The 18890-nt window shown below is 47.8% G+C and overlaps 1 protein-coding gene across 3 annotated transcripts in view; it reads right to left on the bottom strand.

The window, feature by feature from the left end:
* Bcat1 (branched chain amino acid transaminase 1) overlaps positions 1 to 18890 on the bottom strand; it is a 67377-nt gene that overhangs the window by 23620 nt on the left and 24867 nt on the right. For all 3 annotated transcript variants that reach the window (XM_057781863.1, XM_057781856.1, XM_057781871.1), the window contains exons 3-6: positions 17292 to 17492; positions 9857 to 9967; positions 8244 to 8363; positions 1020 to 1183 (exon numbers count right to left, since the gene is read on the bottom strand). In XM_057781863.1, the coding sequence (XP_057637846.1) occupies positions 1020 to 1183; positions 8244 to 8363; positions 9857 to 9967; positions 17292 to 17492 (596 nt within the window). The remainder of the gene's footprint in view (positions 1 to 1019; positions 1184 to 8243; positions 8364 to 9856; positions 9968 to 17291; positions 17493 to 18890) is intronic.

The following is an 18890-nucleotide window of genomic DNA, read 5'->3' as shown; positions in this document are numbered from 1 at the left end:
CATTACATTATAAGAGCTAGCTAGAAACGATCATAAGCCAAGGTCAAGCACTCATAACTAGTAAAAAGTCTCTGTGTCACAATTTGGAGACTGGCAGTCCAAAAAAGCCTGCTACATATATTTCTCTAGAGAAGCCCATCTCTAGAAATGGTGAGAAAGAAAAGCTTTGTCATTGGGGGTGGGGCACCTTTCACATCCAGATGTCATCATCCCCCACATCCCAGAGGCCGGTCACGAGGCTCTGACTATCCTAAACCTCCCAGGACATCATGGAAAGTCACTTTCCAGGACTGTCTGCCCTGGCTGTAACATGTATGTCACAGCTGATTCAGACCTGGGAAGAGCCCCAGCGAACTTGATCCTTCCAGTCTATCCATCAAGGGGCATTCTGAATTCAGGGCCAAGTACATCCTGAAACAGGCCAGCACATCTCAAATGCACTTTCATTTCCTGCCAACTACATACGGATGTGAGACTGGCCAGGCAATACTAAAGCGGGGCTTTCCTCCGTCCCTTCACAGCAAAGCAGACAGTGTTTCAGGGAAGCAGGCACCTTCCCAGACAGCTCCCTGGAGCCAACTGACAGCATCAATTCCAGAACCAGACTGCAGCTGGAGAGGAGCAGAGCTCAGGGATACTGGTTCAAAGCACAGTCCCACGCCCATGTCATAGCTGTCATTGCTGCCTTAGAAGGGGCCACAAGTGACACCAGCAACTAGCAACTAAACTGTTTGGCCTATTGTTCAGGCTTATTAACTAGCTCTTACATTTTAAGTTAACCCACAATTTTTATCCATGTTTAGCCATGTGGCTTGGTACCTTTTCTCAGTGAGGCATTCTCATCTTGCTTCCTCTGCATCTGGCTTGTGACTGTATCTCTGCCATTCCTCTTCCCAGAATTTGCCTAGCTAAATCTTAAAGCACAAAGAGCTATTTATTCACTTCTGAACACTGCCCACATGGCTGGAGGCACACAACCACCACTGAACAGCCAGGAAAGGACGCCCAGACTGACTTACCCGCCCATCTTGCAGTCCCCAGTTCCACCTTTCCAGGCTCTGACATATTTTGGATTGGCCCACAGTGACACTGGATTAAATGTTCCACCAGAAAAATAAGATCCCACAGGGCTCAGGATCACAAAGAGCTGGGCTTTGGATGGCTTCTTGACTCCAAGAGACGGCTGTAATAAAGATAAAAGACACCCCTGTAACGGACAGTGAGACGTCCTTTGTAAAGCCTAGAATAGACCGTGTCCCCCTCCCAGAAGGGGTACCCACCCAAAGCCTTTTAAAGAAAACACTGACTATGAGTATTTGGGTTTGGGGTAAGAAGGACAGGACAGGATGGGACACAGCATGGCTCAATGGGTAAAGCGCTTGCTACGAAGCCTGAAAACTCAACTAACTGGAACCTGATCCTTATACATCACAGGATAGAAAGAAAAGAACTGACCTCCATAAGCTGTCCCCTGACCTCCACATACATGGTATGGCATGCACATTCCTCCAGCCCCACCCTGCACACACACAAAATAAATAAATGTGACTTTAAAAAACTAAGCTTCATTTTTGTTTTTTTCCTGAGTTATGACTCTTTTCCCAGCCTGCTGGGAACATGTGAGGAACAGAACATGTGAGGGCAGTGAGCAGGGAGTAGACATGGAGAAGGAGGGTGACCATGCCTGCCTGTAAGGCAATAAAAGGCGGCAGATGGGGTAGCTTTTCTAGACAGAGATGACAGACAGGAGAAATAACATCAAAAGGACAGGAGACCTCTCATAGTGAACCGGTGAGCTAGAGAGGTGGTCCAGCAGCTAACAGCACTGGCTGCTCTTGTAGGGGACCCAGATTCAGTTCCTATCACCCACATGGAGGCTCACAGCTCTTCATAATGCCACTGCCAGCACATTGTGTTCATAGTGCCCTCTTCTGGCCTCAGCCGGTACTGCAATACACAGCATCCATACACATATGCAGAAAAACAACCTTGCACATAAAATAAAAAGTCTTTAAACAAGAAATGAATGAAAGACAGAGGAAAGACAGCCTTTTCTATGAGTACTAGAGACCTACAGACTCCTCCAGCACAAGGGAGTATGTTAACTCGGGTTTGTGGATTATTAGAGACTGAAAGTACCCGAGGCAGTGTGTCCTAAAGGGAGAATGGTCTGTCTCCAGTGAGCTATGCAGTGCAAGACCTCAGGAACAGACAACCAACCAGGATTGCCTGCGACAGGCACTAACTGCAGCCTGATCTGCTGGCGTCACCGAGGATGGCAGCCATGAGAAGCGACAGTGATGGGGGCAGGGGTTGATTGACAAGCTGATGCTGGCCTATCAAGCCACCATTTGCTTGCATTCCATTGCAGCTGCTCTACTGCACGCTGTCTGTCTGTCTGTCCAGGCCCCCTCATTAAGAACCAGATGGTGGCTGGGTGACAGTTGTTAGGATTCAGGCATTATGCTGGCCCGTCACCTGGCAAGATAAAAACAGGCAGTACCCTGGCCAACTTAGGGTCCTGTGGCTGCTACGTCACTACCTAGGTATACGTCACTACCTAGGTATGCGGGTGCAAAAGGCCCCTTTAAGAGACAAGCTCCGCCCATCCCCCCCTTACCCTGTTCCAGAGGCAGGCTGCTCCTAGCTTCTTCCTCTCTGGATATTTCTCTTCTTCTCTTCCCTCCGCTTCACCCTTCTCTCAATAAACCCCTCACTTAAGCTCTGCCTGCTTGATGTACTTGCCTCTCACCTGCCTGTGGCCCCAAGGTCGTCTCTCACAACAGCACTTTAGCCTTTAATCCCAGCACTTGGGGCAGAGGAAAGGCGGAACACTGAGTTCAAGGCCAGCATGGGCTACAAAGAGAGTTCCAGGACAGACAGGCAGGAAATCCCTGTCTTGGGGGGAAAAAAAGAACCAGATGGTAAATATCTGTAAGCCTTGGGAAGCGACTGTGGGCTGGTGGTGAGGTGGCTTATTTGCCATGTAAGCCTGACTACCCGAGTTCAATCCCCAGGACCAATGTTAAAAAGCCAGATAAGGCAGGATGTGTCTCTTGTCCCCGTACTCCTACAGTGAGTGAGAAGAGAAGACAAGAGTAAGCCGGCTAGCCTGAAGCACAACACAGCAGCCAGATCCCTCCTCAAAGAGGTAAAATGAGAAGGAATTTCAGAAAACTGGCCAGTTTGTTGGCTTACCTGTACTACTGTGCCATGATGCATGCACACACACACACACACACACACACACACACACACTGCACGAGTTCGAATTGGTCTTATTAATAATAAAAACCTGGAGCCAGATATCGGGGTAAATACTGAAAGATCAGAGAGACAAAGGAGCAGCCGTGGCCCCTTAAGAACCTTTGGGATGGTCTGGGTTTTGCTGCTATTGGTTTGGTTTGGTTTTGGGGGTGGAAGTGAAAGAAGCAGTCTCTCTACACAGCCGATTACAACCTCACTGACTTTCTATGTTAGTGGTTGAAGAAGTGATCTCTGGCTTCCTACTAGCGCCCCCTGTCATAAGAGCTCTCTCTGTCCGGAATCACGGGCCCAAATAAACTTCCTTCTGTAAGTTGCCTTGCTCAGTGTATTTTATCACAGCAAAAAAGTAACCAGTACAATAATAAGGACTCTGAGTAAATTGAAGATACAATACGCTACCTGCTTCCTGAAGGCCACATCTAGCTTTTAAATTCTGAACGAACTATATTCCTGATGTATAACCTAACAGCTCTTTGTCATCTACCACATGAGTTCTGGGACTCCTCAATGAGTTTACACGCATTAGTGCAATTTGCACTATATTTAAAAAGTAACACTCACCTAATAGGATAAATTTTTTTCTGTACTGAATTTACCTAGTTTATGCTGAGGAGGAAGACTTGTGGCAGGGTACACGAAGCCCTCTAGATTTCAAGAGCAGCACGAAAACAGAAGCAAATTTCACTTTCCAAGTCCGTTTGCATGTATTCCACCAGGTGGCGGCAGAGAGCGCAGACAGAAGGAGAAAGGCAGATTCATTCAGCATCTCCATCAAATCTGCCTCTAGAAAAGGCATCCTGATGAATCATTTCATTCATATCTGTATCCTTAGCAACAGCTGAGTTATACATTTGCAGTTTTCAAATCTGGCCAAAGCTGTGTATGAGAATGTAACTTCGTACCTTCTAAAACTGAAGTCAGGTCCACGACACCGAGTGTTCCTCTGTGGATCACAGCTTAGGAACCTTCTGTTATTTGCATACATTGCCTTTCCATGAAAAGAACTCGTTGGGGGAGGGGGAGGGGTCTGGCTCTTGCGGAGGACCTAAGTTCAGTTCCCAGCCCCACAAGGAGGCTCCCAACTGGCTGTAATTCCAGTTCTAGGAGATTCAATGCCCTCTTCTGTCCTCAAATGGGCACAGTACCCACGAGCTCAGATAAACACACATAGACAAAATGCTCACAGACAAAAAATGATTATATCTTCCAAGAACTCACTGACTCTGCTGGGGAGAAAGTCTCAATTCCACTTCAACACTGAGCATGCGTCAAATGCCATTCTGACTCTGGGAAGGAGCTAGGTGACAGACAGGCACTTCCTCTTCAGGGTCCCTAACACCTTGGCTTCACCTGGCACTTGTACAGTGAAAAGCAATTTGGGCCCCATGCTCCTTGTCAGAGAGTTTTATAGTGCTGTCAATCAACAACAGTGACAGAATCCTGGGATGGTGACGTTGCGTGTCTGATTAACTAAAACAAAACACGTAACACACGGGAAATAAAGTGTCAGCAGCTAAGGGGCTGCAAGCTACAGTCTGATCCTCTCGGGGACATTTTTGTTTTGACTTTGAAAAACAGGATCTCATCATGCAGCCAAGGCTGGCCTCAAACTCAGAGCAATCCTCCTGCTTCACCCTCCCAAGGACTGTGATTACAGCACCACACCTAGCTCCTTCTTGGGGTGGGGGTGTTTCTGGGGAGATGCTGGGAGTTTACCATACACACTAGGTAAGTATGGTACCACTGAGCTACACCCCAGGCTGCTCAGGAACAACAGCAGACTCTGTATCCTCAGATAATCTGAATAAAGAATGGGGAAGGCTGTAGCATTTCACGTGCTTCAAGAGACCACTGAGGCTGAAACACTAATGTCTTTATATGTTTATATATGTAAGTGTACACAGAGAGAGAGAGAGAGAGAGAGAGAGAGAGAGAGAGAGAGAGAGAGAGAGAGAAGGAGAGAGAGAGAAGGGGAGAGATCTTTTACTTCCTAGGCTAAGGCTCCACAATACTGAAGACCCTCTGCGCTCTGCATAGAGGAACGGCATGGAGGTGTGATGACAAAGTCTGCTTCTTTCTAGGTCACCCAGAATTGCTTCACGGAAAGGCATGTCACTGGTTATTTGAAGGATGGCAGAAAAGAGCCAGTGAGCTGAGAAATTCCATTAGAAACAGTGCGGCCTCAGAGGCAGAGAGCTTAGCGGCCTGGGGGGCAGGGGACTGCAGGACAGACAGTACTAACCAACACTGCGGCCTCAGAGGCAGAGAGTACAGCAGCATAGTGTGTGTGTGTGTGTGTGTGTGTGTGCGCGCATGTATGCATTCATGCGTGCGTGCCTGTGTGTTGAGGGGAGGGGACTGCAGGACAGAAAGTACTAACCAGCAGTGCGGAGGGTACAGCAGCACAGCATGTGTGTGCGTGCATGCGTGTGTTGTGGGGAGGAAAAAGCAGGACAGAGAGTTCTAACCACCAAAGCAAACCAAAGCAAAGACTAAGGCCTGGGACCAGAAGGGGCTGAAGCCTGTCAAAGAGATCAGCTTGCCTTCCCTTTCAACCAGAGACTTCTTTTTTCTTTTTCTTTTCTCTCTCTTTTGAGACAGGGTTTCTCTGTAACTTTGGAGCCTGTCCTGGCATTAGCTCTTGTAGACCAGGCTGGCCTTGAACTCTCAGAGATCCGCCTGCCTCTGCGCCACCACCACCCAGCTAAGAGACTTGTTTTTAAAAACGATTTTGAAGTTAAAGGAGAAAATGGAGCTGGGTACTGTGGCATGTGTCTGTCATCCAAACACTTGGGAGGCTGAGGCAGGAGGATCAAGAGGTCAGGGTTAGTTCAGCTACAGAAAAGTCTGGGCCTACATAGACCTTTTAATAAAGAAAAAAGAAGAACTTAGGGCTGGAAAGATGGCTCAGGGGTTAAGAGAGCCTGCTGCTCTTCCAGGACCAGAGTTCAGTTCCCAGTACACAAGTTAAACAACTCACAGCGCTTGTAACACTTAGGACTCCAGCTCCCAGGGATTCAAAGTCCTGGCCTCTACCAGCAACTGCACACACACCAACATACACACACACACACGCACACAGAGAATTAAAAATAAACTTTTTCAAAATTTCAAATGAGAAAGGAAATGGCAAAGAGACTGCAAATGAGGGGTGCTGTTAGGCTGAGGGCCCAGGGGTCCCCTCTTCCGGTCTCCTCGGGCACCAGGCATGCATGTAGTGCCTATACACACATGCAGATCAAACACTCATGAACACATAACAATAATAGCAATAATCAACACAGAACCCATGACCCTCCGTGAATGCACGCTCCGCTGCTTGGCTCCCCTCTGCAGCCTTCACACTCCGCATCCCTTGCTTAGTTTATTTAGCATCACGCGCTCATTCAATTTCTCCCCCCCCTCCTGCCTTCCCCACCCCTACCAGCAACTCAGTTATGTCCCCAGAGTCCATGTGGAAGCCCAGACTCCCTACATTTTAATTTTTCTCACTGCTATGACAAGATACTCGACAGAAGCAACTTAATGAAGAAAAGGACTTGGCTGGCATTTTGGAGGTATTATCATCCGGGTGAGGAAGGAATGGACAGGAGCGTGAGACGTCTGGTCACCTTGTGTGACAGCCAGGGAGAGGGACAAATGCAGGTTCTCTGCTCAGTTTCCCTTTGATTTAGGTAGGGACCCAGGATTGTCCACACCCTGGGGTGGCTCTCCCTCGAAGGTACACCCTCACAGACACACACGCCCAGATGTGTGTCTCCTAGGTGACAAATCCAGTCTGGCTGACAGTGAAGAGGTGACTGTCCCAGGACACAGGGCCTCCAAGGCTGGGCATCACACCATGTGAGGTTACAGAGTAAATCCCTCCAGCTGAACGAGGGTCTTTGTAAAGAGAAAAAGACACTAAAATTCTCTCCCTAACTGGCAGACAAAGGGAGGCCTCACCAGAAGCTAGCCATGACTATGCGGCAACCTCAGGACTAGCAATCAGTCTTGATCAAGAGAAGGCAAATATCACCATGCCTTTCACTTCAGTTAGTCCTGGGCAAACTACCTACAGTAACCAATTTGATGGTGGCAAACTGTTACCCCCCAAATCTAAAGTATCTGTTGTCTCATCTTTCACGGAAAAGATGGCCTCAACAATAGGGAGGATGGATGGAGCCATGAATGTCGGGACTGGAGTGGGGGGAGGGTATGGAGTGGGGGGATGGGGTGGGGTGTCCTTCAAACCACATTCTGAAAGCCTCACTTAAGAAAGAAGCAGGCTGGAGGCTAAGCTGTGCAACAGTGCCCAGCCAATGACATTTGGGGACACACAAGAAGGCCCGGTGAGGAGGAAGGCAGTTGCTGCCAAACCTAACTGCCCGTATGACATCCCCAGAACCCACAAAGTAAAAGGAAAGAACCTGAAGGGACCCTAGGCAGCCAGGGCCTGACAATCATGGCCCTGGAAAATCTTATCTCCTCTCCCTCAATCCCCTCAGCCCTGCTAAACTGTAAGTCACAAGGCCTATTCCCTCACTTGGCCACCTCCTCTTCCTAAGGTTAGCTAAACAAAAGCCCCCTTTTGGCTGCCTTAATTAACATGCCCTATCAAAATTAAACACTTCATCTTAACTCAGGGATTCCCCTTTTACCTGTATAAACTGCCATTTGTCTATGGGCCATGTCTGTCTCCTCCCAATTCAGAGGCAGTTCTTTTTGCCCCTGTACCACCCACCCCCTGGACAAACATCCCTGCCCCTTCTCCGTTCCCCTCCATCTCCTGTCTCTGTCTCTCATCCCTGACCTCTGTCCCTCTGGGGTAAATAAATCTCCTTTGTGCTAAGAACTTAGTTTGGGGTGCCTTGTGCTCCCAAGATGTTCTCTGCCTCCACACGCACTGTGGCACACACACGCCCACTCACATACAAACAAAAAATAAACACATGGCTTTTAAAAGACTTTTGAAATCACAAAAGAGTCAGGTTTACCTCGGTTCCAATAAACGTGGGGCGGACGTAGAGACTGGCAGAGGTGGAGTAGGGGACCCACTCTTGGTCGATCTGTATGAGCTGCAGAATGCATTCTAGAAGCTCCTCCTCATCAAACACCTGAGCAGACAGAATCTCCAGTGAATGCCAGCAAAGCACACAAGGTGGGCTTTCCGGTAGAGATGACCTTTCCGTATTACAGTCCCAACTGGCTCCTTGAACAGACATTTTTTATTCGTTCATTCTCCCCCAACATGAAACATTATGAAAGACACCCATAATAAATGCAAATAAAAAATTAAGTAAGTATGAATTATTCATAAGGAAAAGATAAAAAATTAAATCCCCTGAGGCTCTAGACGGCTCAGAACATAAAGCCATATTTCGCCAAACCTGATAACCTGAGTTGATCCCCAGAACCCACATGGTAGAGAGAAAGCAAAGTTGACTTATGATCGCTACACTTGCCCTCCTCCCCCAAAGAAACAAAGAAACAAACAAATAAATGAAATTTTTTATTTAAAAAAAAAATCAGATCCCACTTAGCACACTCACACAGCAGTTATAATCAGGTTTTACACTCAAATGTAACAAATAAAGACTTTTATTTTAAAATGGGCATCTGTGACCTCTTATCTTAAAATCCAATTAGAATTAGAATTGGATTTTATACTCAAATCTAACAAAACATTATGACTTCTATTTAAAAATTGACATCTGTGACCTCACATTCTTAATTATAACTGAATATTATGAACAAGCAGAACAAAATATCTAGATGATACCGGCAACTTTAAGGTTCAAAACAACTTCTTCCCCAGGAAACATAAAACACAAACCACAAAGAAAAATAAAGATAAAATTTGCCTATTTGAAACTTAAGGACTCCTGGTTTTTTGAGACTGGAAGTCGCTAGTGAGACACCCGTAAGGAAGGGCGCCAAGGCAGGCCATGCCATCCTGAACACGGGTTGGACGGACAAGGGGCCGATTCCTCAGGGGACGGGGACGTCTCCGTACCCCACAGGGGACAGACAGGCTTGGTAAAAGGCTCAAGCGGTTTCCAGGCAGCTGCAGGCCAGAGAGGGCCACTTTCAGAGACCTGATGAGTGACACTGGGTCGAACAGCACCGCGGGCTAGCGGAAGGGTGACCTCTACACGTGATCGCAGGGCAGGGCTGACCAGCCACACTGGTAACCAGTGTCAACAAGTCAGGTCGTGGGTGCAGCTGGTCAGAGATGAAGTTTAATCAATCCCATGAATACCTAGGCTAGGAAATCAAAGAAACTTAAGCCCACTTTCTTGCCCTCCTGAGCCACCTTGGCTAAGTGGTTTGCTCTCCCCAGGTGGTTCTAATTTTCTTCTCTACACAAAGGCACTAAAATTTACAGTAAATGCCTTAAGACGGCTCAGCAACCGATGTGGCTGAGAGAACTGGCTCTTGCAAGGAGTCCTCTAAACTTACCGAAGTACCCTGTCTATATAATAAAGTCAGCCTTCATACAATCTGTTGAAAACCTGATGCAATTATTCAAGAAGGATTCCTATCTTGTTTTGTTTGATACAAGACCGGAACAAATCACGAAATGGAAGGTACCGATAGATGCACATACCGGCAAAGTGGTCCTCACGGCGGATCGGTACATTCTCTTCATGTTGAGGTCTGGTCGAAACAACCGGATCTTGTTATCCACTCCCCGAAAAGCCTTCAAGCCTTCAAAGAGCTGCAGGAAAAAGAAGGGTGTCAGCAGGTGACTGAAGACAGTCTGAGTGGATGAGTCGTTGACAAAGCGTGCTAGAATGACTGGAATGGAGAAGGGAGGGGAAAGGGGGAGTGATTGGGGAAAGAAAGGGAGGAAAGGGGCCCTCTCAGTACTCGATCTGATAGCAATCAGGAAGGAAGATCCAAACATACTGATACCACCTCACCTGCTCCTGGCCTGGAGCTGAGTATGTGCCTTCTGCAGGTTAAGGAAGAGAGGGAGGAAGGGAGGGGAGAGAAGGAAGAGAAGGAGGGGAGGGGGGAAGGAAGGAGGGGAGAGGCCAAGTGCTAGCCTAGGTTTTTGGAGGCAGTCTCTTCTCAAGCTCCTGCTCAGGAAAGACTGTTCTGACCATCTTACCACCTGATGGGGACTTAAGTCACACACGCCAGAATTTCTTCCCAGCGGTGGGTGCCAAGCTTCACAGAGGATGAACAGCTGAAGGGGTGACCACTGCCCCCACTGCCCTCCAGGGTGATCACAGGGTGACCACTGCCCCCCACCCAACGCCCTCCAGGTAGTTGGACACCCTGGAAGTCCCTTCTCACCAGAAGGAAATGAAGAGAGAAGTTGAGGGACTTGTTCAGGCTAATCTGGCATCTCAAGACACGCTCAGAGAGACCTCACCCTAGAATATCTTTATTCAGTTATCAATCTGTAATGTTCAGTGATTGAGTGATTGACAGAGCTAGGCGGGCCTGCCAAGGCTGACATGAACAGCCTGCCAAGAGCTCAAAAGTGGTCGAGTGGACAGAAAATTCTAGTTCATTTCTTTCTTTTCCTTCCTTTTCCCCCTTTTATCAATTTATTTGATGTATATGAGTGTCTGCCCACATGTCTGTATGCACACTGTGTGCACGCATGCCTAGTGTGTTAGAGGCCAGAAGAGGGTGTCTGATCCCCTGGAACAAACTATAGGCACTTGTGAGCCACCATGAACCTGGGTCCTCTCCGTAAACAGGAAGCACTTTTACCCACTGGGCCATCTCTCTGGCTCCTCTTTCTCTCAGTACCAAGTATTGATCCCAGGGCAATGTGCATCTAAGTATCAACTCTCCCAACTGGCTACATCCTTAGTCCTCAAAATTCCAACAATCCCTTCAGCAAGAACGTAACCACTGGTAACAAACGCTCCCCCATCATTTTACTTGAGACAACAGAGCCCTTTCATCTCTTCTTCAAGGGAACATGTGCTAAACGCCCAAATCAGAGCAATCATATCACTGTCCTTTCAAGAGAAAACAGGGTGGCTGAAAACTGACGTGTTTGGCTCACAAGTTCCTGGCTAAGGTGAGATTGCTGTCCCCTAAGGCTGCAGTACTGCAGCCCACTAAACTAGCTGGGGGGGGGGGGTAAGCTGCTTCATCACACAAAATATTAAAATGATGTTTACTGGAGAGATGGTGAGCTGACAAGATGGCTCAACAGATAAAGAGGATTGCCTCCGAGCCCTGAGTTCAACTCCTGGAGCCTCCATGAGGAGAAACTACTTCTGTGGGTTGACCTATGGCCTGGCAGGGGCATCACGGCAATCTCGCCCCACACACACAAACACAGATGCACACAATGCTCACATAGATACACACAAGCATGAGGGCCTGAGTTCAAGTCCCAGAATCCATATAAAGCAAAGTGAGGCTTGAAGGACAGACAGATTCCCCAGGGCTGGCAAGATGGCCTGCCAAACCTTCTGAGTCCCAAGTCAGCGAGTTCCTGTATTAGAGGAGCAAGGTGGACACTGCCTACAGAATGACAGACAGTCAGACACATTTTCTCACAAACACACACACACAGCGGGGGGGGGGATTTGTGAACTGAAGTTCTCTGAAAAGGTGGCATAAGTCTGAAGATCCCTCGGAACATTCCCTAGTTGTGGAGAGTCAGAATGTTGTGAATCCAGAGCCCAAACCATCCCGAGTTATCTTTAACCTCCGCAGCCACTAATTCTCCACTTCTGTTTCTAACTTCACAATCTTTGCACTATCAAGTAGATCATCACGGAAGCTAAAAGAACATCATCAGATAGCAGGACTTGGCTTAACCAGCTCCCTCATGTCCTAATCCGTACATTTCCTAAGCGTGTTGACTGATGTCCCCAGCTGTATGTTCCCTAAGCGTGTTGACCGATGACTTGTTCTGTGACTATAAAATGTTCTTGTAACCACTTCCACAGTGGCCATGTCATTCGGGGCAACCTGATCCCATGTGCCCAGGCCATGACCACTGATTGACTCAGAATATAACCCATCTCTTACCGCCTTTGGACCAGAGCAGGGTTTCACACATCATACACCTGCCTCCATGCACAAGAACATTCCCAGGAGAGAAAAAGGCTCACCCAAAAGAAAGCCTGGACAAGGACACGCAATGGAAAACTACTGCTTCAGGGACTTAAATGACCCGAGCTGCCCTCAGACCCCAGCAACCACATTCTGCAGCTATGACCTCCCTGGGCAAGAAGGCTATAGGCCTAGGGTCACGCACCCCTGGACCACAAGCTTTCTTTCTAGATTGAATTCCAAACATGCACTTCCCCAGCAGTCCTTGCCCAAGTGGCCCAGAGCCACAGTCTGCTTCAGTGGCCCCCGGTGATGTCTCCATCAAGGCTGGTCGGGTCACCTGCACGGCGACAGCATGGGTGTTTGCACACACGCGTGTGCTGGTCAGGGGCCACCTGCATGCAGATGGCATGGGTGTTTACCCACACGCGTGTGCTGGTCAAGCCCAGAACACCTGCATGACAGAGGGGCATCCTTCCGGCTGGGCTACCCCCCACCCCCAATATTTTTTCTTTTATCGAAAATAATTTTTTCTCACATAATATATCCTGATTTATGGTGTCTTCTCCTTCTACTCCCCCAGCACCCCATCACCTCACCTCCTTTTCTGTCTCTCATTAGAATGCAGGCTTCAAGTGATAACAATAAAAGATAACAAGATAAAACAAAAACAACACATCGGAACCAGACAAAATTGACAGAAGAAAAAAGTCCACCTGAAGGTACAAGAATCAGAGACCCAGTCATCCACACACTCAAGAGATCTCATAAAGACACTAAACTGGAAGCCAAAACATAAACACAGAGGACCTGGTGAGGACGCGTGCAAGCCCTAGGCGTGCTGCTCCGTCTCGTGAACTCACAGGAGCTTTGCTCCGTCGTTCTGAGGGCTTTGTTCTCATGGTTCCCTCCACCCCTTACACTCTTTCCGCCTCATTTTCAATGAGCAGGGGGAGAAGGGCGGTTGGTTGTTCCGAGCTCTGAGGAGATCTGATGGAGACATTTGATGTAGGGCTCCGTGTTCCAAGGTCTCCCACTCTCTACGTCCTGTCTGGCTGAGGGTCTTTGTATTTGTTCCCATCTGCTACAGGAGGAAGCTTCCCGAAGGAAGAGTCATTTTATTGCTAAATTTTTAAGAGCAGCAGTATTTGGTTTCACGCTAGGTCCCTGGGCCATTTGGTCTTCGGTTCTCAGAGAAGTGCTGTATTTTTATTAGGTCCTAATAACACAGAGAGGACTGCGGATTCTACTCCATAACAGAATAACTATAATTTGAGGGCTATTTTTGGTTCTGCTTGTGTTTTTAGGCCAGAAGTGGAACACAGGGCTTTATTCGTGTGAGGGAAAGTACTTGAGCACTGAGCTACATCCCCAGACCTGTTATTTTTTAACTATAATCCCAGCATTTGGGAGGCTGAGGCAGGAGGATTACTATGAGTTTAAAGCCAGGTTGCCACCACTAATAATAATATGAAAAAGTCAAACTGGAATTTCAATCAATCTACTCCAAAACCCCAAATCTTTAAGCCTCAAAAAGGACCTTAATTCCTCCTAATTCACTTCCTGCGGACGGGCAGTTCTCGGGCTACGGTGCCTACACATCTGGGTTACACAGCTTCAAAACTGAATGGAAACCAGAAACCCATGGGAATTCTGAGCGTTAAGTCTGAGAATCAGGATCCCAGAGGCCACCAGCTTACCAACAGCCTTCTCTGAAGGGGGATGGTCGATTCACCCACCATTTGCTGCACAGGGCTTGGTATGACATAAGAACTCAGCCCAGAGCATCCACTGGGAGTCAGCTGGGAAAGAAACTAAGAACCATCAACTCGGCCTGGTGCAATGGTGCGCACCTGCAATCCTGGCGCCTGGGGTGTGGAAGCACAGCTGGGAGTTAAGACAGCTTCAGCTGTGCCGTAAGCCGGAAGCCAGCCTAGGCTATCGGAAACCCTGTCTTTAGAAGACAAAACAAAAGGTACTACAGGTTTGTCTTGATCGTCTTCTAGAATAGCAGCACCGCTGGGTCAGGGTACACCAATGGACACTGTTGGCGAGGGGTGTGTGCTGTCTGAGCTCACAAAGTAGCTCACTCTCCAGGCAAGGCCGGCCCCTCCCACTTCAGACCCAAGTGTGTTTACCCAAGTGTCCTCCAAACCTGGAGCAGGCCAACACTCTGACACCCTCAACCTGTGAGGGAGAGAAAAGCAAACAGCCAAAACACTGTGTCCTTGAGAAGAGCTGGAAAGTCAGACTGTTTATCCGCGTTTAAAATGCCTGTGGTGGGAATCTAAGGCCAGAAGTTGGTTCAAGGGCAGACCAGCCTCTTTCATCTGGGAAGGTCTGCCGATCAGTTTGCTCCTAAGCAGGCCCAACTCCACCGAGCCCCCCATTATCAGATAAGATCTGGAGCACCCAGGGTGGCCTGAGCACAGATGCCCCCAGTCTCTTTCTACATGGTGTTGGGAGTGTGGATTTAATGACGCAACTTCTGCTTGTCCCCTCAATGGGGCTACCCAGGTTGTCTCTCCCGGATGCTGCGAACCCCCCAACCTGAGCATGCTTTGCTATCTGTCTGCTGAGTCTTTGTATTTCATACTTGCTGTTCCTTCCGTTATTGGTGCTCGCTGTAAGCTTAAGTCACTCATTCTAAAGAGAGTGCATGTGCCGTTCTTTGAACTGTGTAGACTAGGTCATCACACATGCTCTCCCTGGCACCAGGCATGGCTCTCCAGCAGTGGTTCTCAACCTGTGGGTGGAAACCCCTCCAGGGGTTGAATGACCCTTCCACAGGGGGGCGAATATCAGCTATCTGTATATCAGATATTTACATTAGGATTCATAACAGTAGCAAAATTAGTTATGAAACAGCAACAAAATAATTAAGGTCAGGAGGGTACCAATGAGGAAGGGCCGCAGCTTTAGGAAGGGTGAGGGGCACTGCTCTACAGCCTCGAATGGACTACCTGATCTTACGCTTTCAGGAACACAGATCCTCTACGGGGTGGGCAAGATGGCTCATCAAGTGAAGGACTTGCTGCTAAGTCTAATGACCTGAGTTCAAGCCCAGACACCCACTTAGAGAAAGGATAGCCAGTTTCCGCAAGTCGTCCTCTGATGCCCACATGTAGACCCAGCATGCCCCCACACACAAATAAATAAATGTAATAAAAATGTATAGGTAGTATCAGTCAGTATCCATCTTTAACAAAAGTATTAAACCATAAATGTTTGTACTTCCCTGGTGTGGGAGGTCCTTCTATATATGTATTGCTTTTATTGGTTAATGAATAAAGAAAACTGCCTTGCCCGTGATAAGGTAGAGTAGAGCTAGGCAGGGAAAACTAAACTGAATGCTGGGAGAAAGAAGGCAGAGTCAGGAGAAGCCATGTAGCCTCACCAGAGACAGACGCCAGAACTTTACCTGGTAAACCACAGCCTCGTGGTGATACACAGATTAATGGAGATGGGTTAATTTAAGATATGAGTTAACCAGAAATACGCTTGAGCTATTGGCCAAACAGTATTGCAAATAATATGGTTTCTCTGTGATTATTTCGGGGCTGAGCAACCAGGAACAAACAAGCCGCCTACAACACTCCCCAAGTTCCATAAACTTCCAGAAGCGCCTGAAATCGAACTCGAGCCCCGTCTCTGTCTGCCTCTAGACCCTGGTTTTTTTTTTTTAATTTGAAACATCAGCTCTTTAAGATTCTTTTATTTGTATACGCATTTACATGCCTGTTCACATGTGTGTGCTTGCCCAGAGGCATGAAGGAGCATCTGATCTCCTAGGAGTTTGAGTGGGGCTGTCTGGGATGGGTGCAGAGGACTGAACTGAGGTCCTCTGCAAGAGCAGCAAGTACCCTAACCACGGAGCCCTGAATGCTGATGCCCACGCTTCTCACTTCAGGTCATTAAAAGAGTGACGCCAAGTTAAGGTGGGAAATCTGAACTCTAAACACAAATAATTAAATGAGAATGATCTACAAAAAGTATAGGATCTCAGGCTGGAGAGATGGCTCAGAGGTTAAGAGCATTGCCTGCTCTTCCAAAGGTCCTGAGTTCAATTCCCAGCATCCACATATGGCTCACAATCATCTGTAATGAGGTCTGGTGCCCTCTTCTGGACTGCAGGCATATATGCAGACAGAATATTGTATACATAATAAATAAATATTAATAAAAAAGAAAGTACAAGATCTCTACAAAGCACAGCACTGGAATTCAATACTCAGAAATGGTTATTTTTATCATTGCTATGGATTTTGTTTTTCCCTATGGTCATTTTTCAAGCCCTTGGTAGCGTTTATCTCTAGCACCTTCAATATTCTGGAAAAAGCTATCGCATAAAATGAAGTGTAGGACCAAGGCAATGGCGGAGCTGGTTAACCATGTGTCTGCAGAGGACCAGGAAATGGATCCTCAAACATGAAAGAGCACATTCAACACCATCCCTTAATAAACAAACCTGAGGCTGGTTACAAGACAGCAGTTAGCACGGGCATCTGAGTAAAGAGGGAACTTAATAAATAAAATAGCAACAGTCACGGCTTTGGGGCTCTGTGAGGTGCCATTCCATAGCCTGCCTGGGCTGCCCTGGAATGAACTGCATAGTTGAGACTAGCCTGGAACCTTCTGCCCACCACCCTGCTTAGCTTGCCAAGTGCCAAGGTAACAATCATGAGCACCAAACCTGGCTTCGTGTGGACCCTTTAGGGTTCTAATTTTCCTCACTGTGTGTATATATATATATACATACACACATACACATATATATATGTACAGATACACTGAGTGACGTATATACTGGTACTTTTTTTTAACTAGCAACACAGATAAACCAAGACAATCTGCAAAGCCAGTTCTTAGATGTGTCCTCAGTCCTTTTGGCTGCAGGAGAATTTGGAAGACATGCTCGGCAACCTTTAATAATGACAGCTGAGCCTGCCTAGCCCCGAGAAGCTCGCAAGGAGGAGAGTCATGGCTCCCAGCAGCTCCCAAGCACTTACTTCCACGCCATAGTGCAAAGCTGAGGCGGCAGGATGTAGAGACAAGTTCTCAAAGGGCTTAATGTGAGGTTTCTCCCATCCTGACGCCGAGGACCACTCCACCGTCAGCATGTGATCAGTAAACACAGTTCCAAACACCAGCGAGTCAGGGTCTGGCTTTTCCTTTAACACGGTGGCTGGTGTGATGATGAGATCTTTGGCCTGTAGACGAGAAATGAGCACCATGAGGGAAAGCAATCAGAACCGCACCGGCTAAATGGTCCAAGGGTCCACAAGTGAACGGCGTCCCTTGATGTCCGCAATGAGCACATAATTTAACACTAGAGGGTCTGAGGACATGCATCAGTTGGAGGAGTGCACACTGAGTGTGCAAGAAGCCCTGGATTTAACCCCACCACCACCACTAAAAGACACGGAGGCAAGAGGTTCAGAAGTTCACCAACCTTGTCTAAAAAACAAAACAAGTCTCAGAGAGCAACCCAAGCATAACACCATAACGCCAAGAGAAGCAAATAGACCAAACCTGCGCTCGGAGTTCACACACACATACACACACACACACACACACACATTCTCATCCTCCCTCCCCACCCTCTCACACACATACATACACACGCATACACACACACACACACACACACACACACACACGTATTCTCATCCTCCCTCCCCACCCTCTCACACATACACACACATGCACACACACACACATACACACGCATACACACACACAAGAAATTACTGCAATAAAAAACATTTAAAACAAAACTATAATCATAGAGCTGGAGAGATGGCTCAGTGGAAAAGAGCGCTTGTTGTTCTAGCAGAGGATCCAAGCTCAGTTCCCAGAACCCACATGGTGACATTCACAACCATTCATATCCAAAGTTCCTGGGGATCAGACGCTGTCTTCTGACCTCTGTGTGTACCAAGCATGTACAGAGTGCATGTACACACATATGTGAAGGCCAAACACATATAAAACAAAATGAATACATCTAAAAATATATTCTTATAAAAATCAGTAATCCCTGCAACAGTGTGGCACTGTACACCTGTTATGCCCCACACTCAGGAGGCTGGAGGAAGAGAGTCACAAATGTGAGGCCAGCCTAGGCTACATAGTGAGTACCAGGCCAGCCTAGGCTACATAGTGAGTACCAGGCCAGCCAAGGTTACATAGTGAGTACCAGGCCAGCCTAGGCTATATAACAAGGCTAACTCACAAACAAATCTCTGCAGTGACTTTGGCTGTAAAGTCATGGGAAGCACACCTCAGGGGTGTACCCCACATGGTAGGTGTGGGAAAAGACGCAGGAAGGGGAGGGGCTGCTCCCCACTCCCACCAGACTTGAGTGGGGCCTTTCAGAAAGGAGGGGCATCGTCCAGGGAACAGTGCCGCTCACAGTGGCAGGAGGGCCCTTGCGTACAGAGCCACTGCTCCCATGGCTGCGTCCATCCATCTCCCCAAAGCATTGTGGGCACAAGCCTCCCATGCCTCCAGATGCACAGGGCAGAGATGAGAGCATCAAAGCACTCTCCTCTTTGAAGATGGACCAGCAGAGAATGGAGCCTCAGATACAAGCCCTCTGTTCTGGG

This window comes from Chionomys nivalis, chromosome 1 (assembly GCF_950005125.1).
Source record: "Chionomys nivalis chromosome 1, mChiNiv1.1, whole genome shotgun sequence".
NCBI lineage: Eukaryota > Metazoa > Chordata > Mammalia > Rodentia > Cricetidae > Chionomys > Chionomys nivalis.
This window is presented reverse-complemented; position numbering and strand designations above follow the sequence as displayed.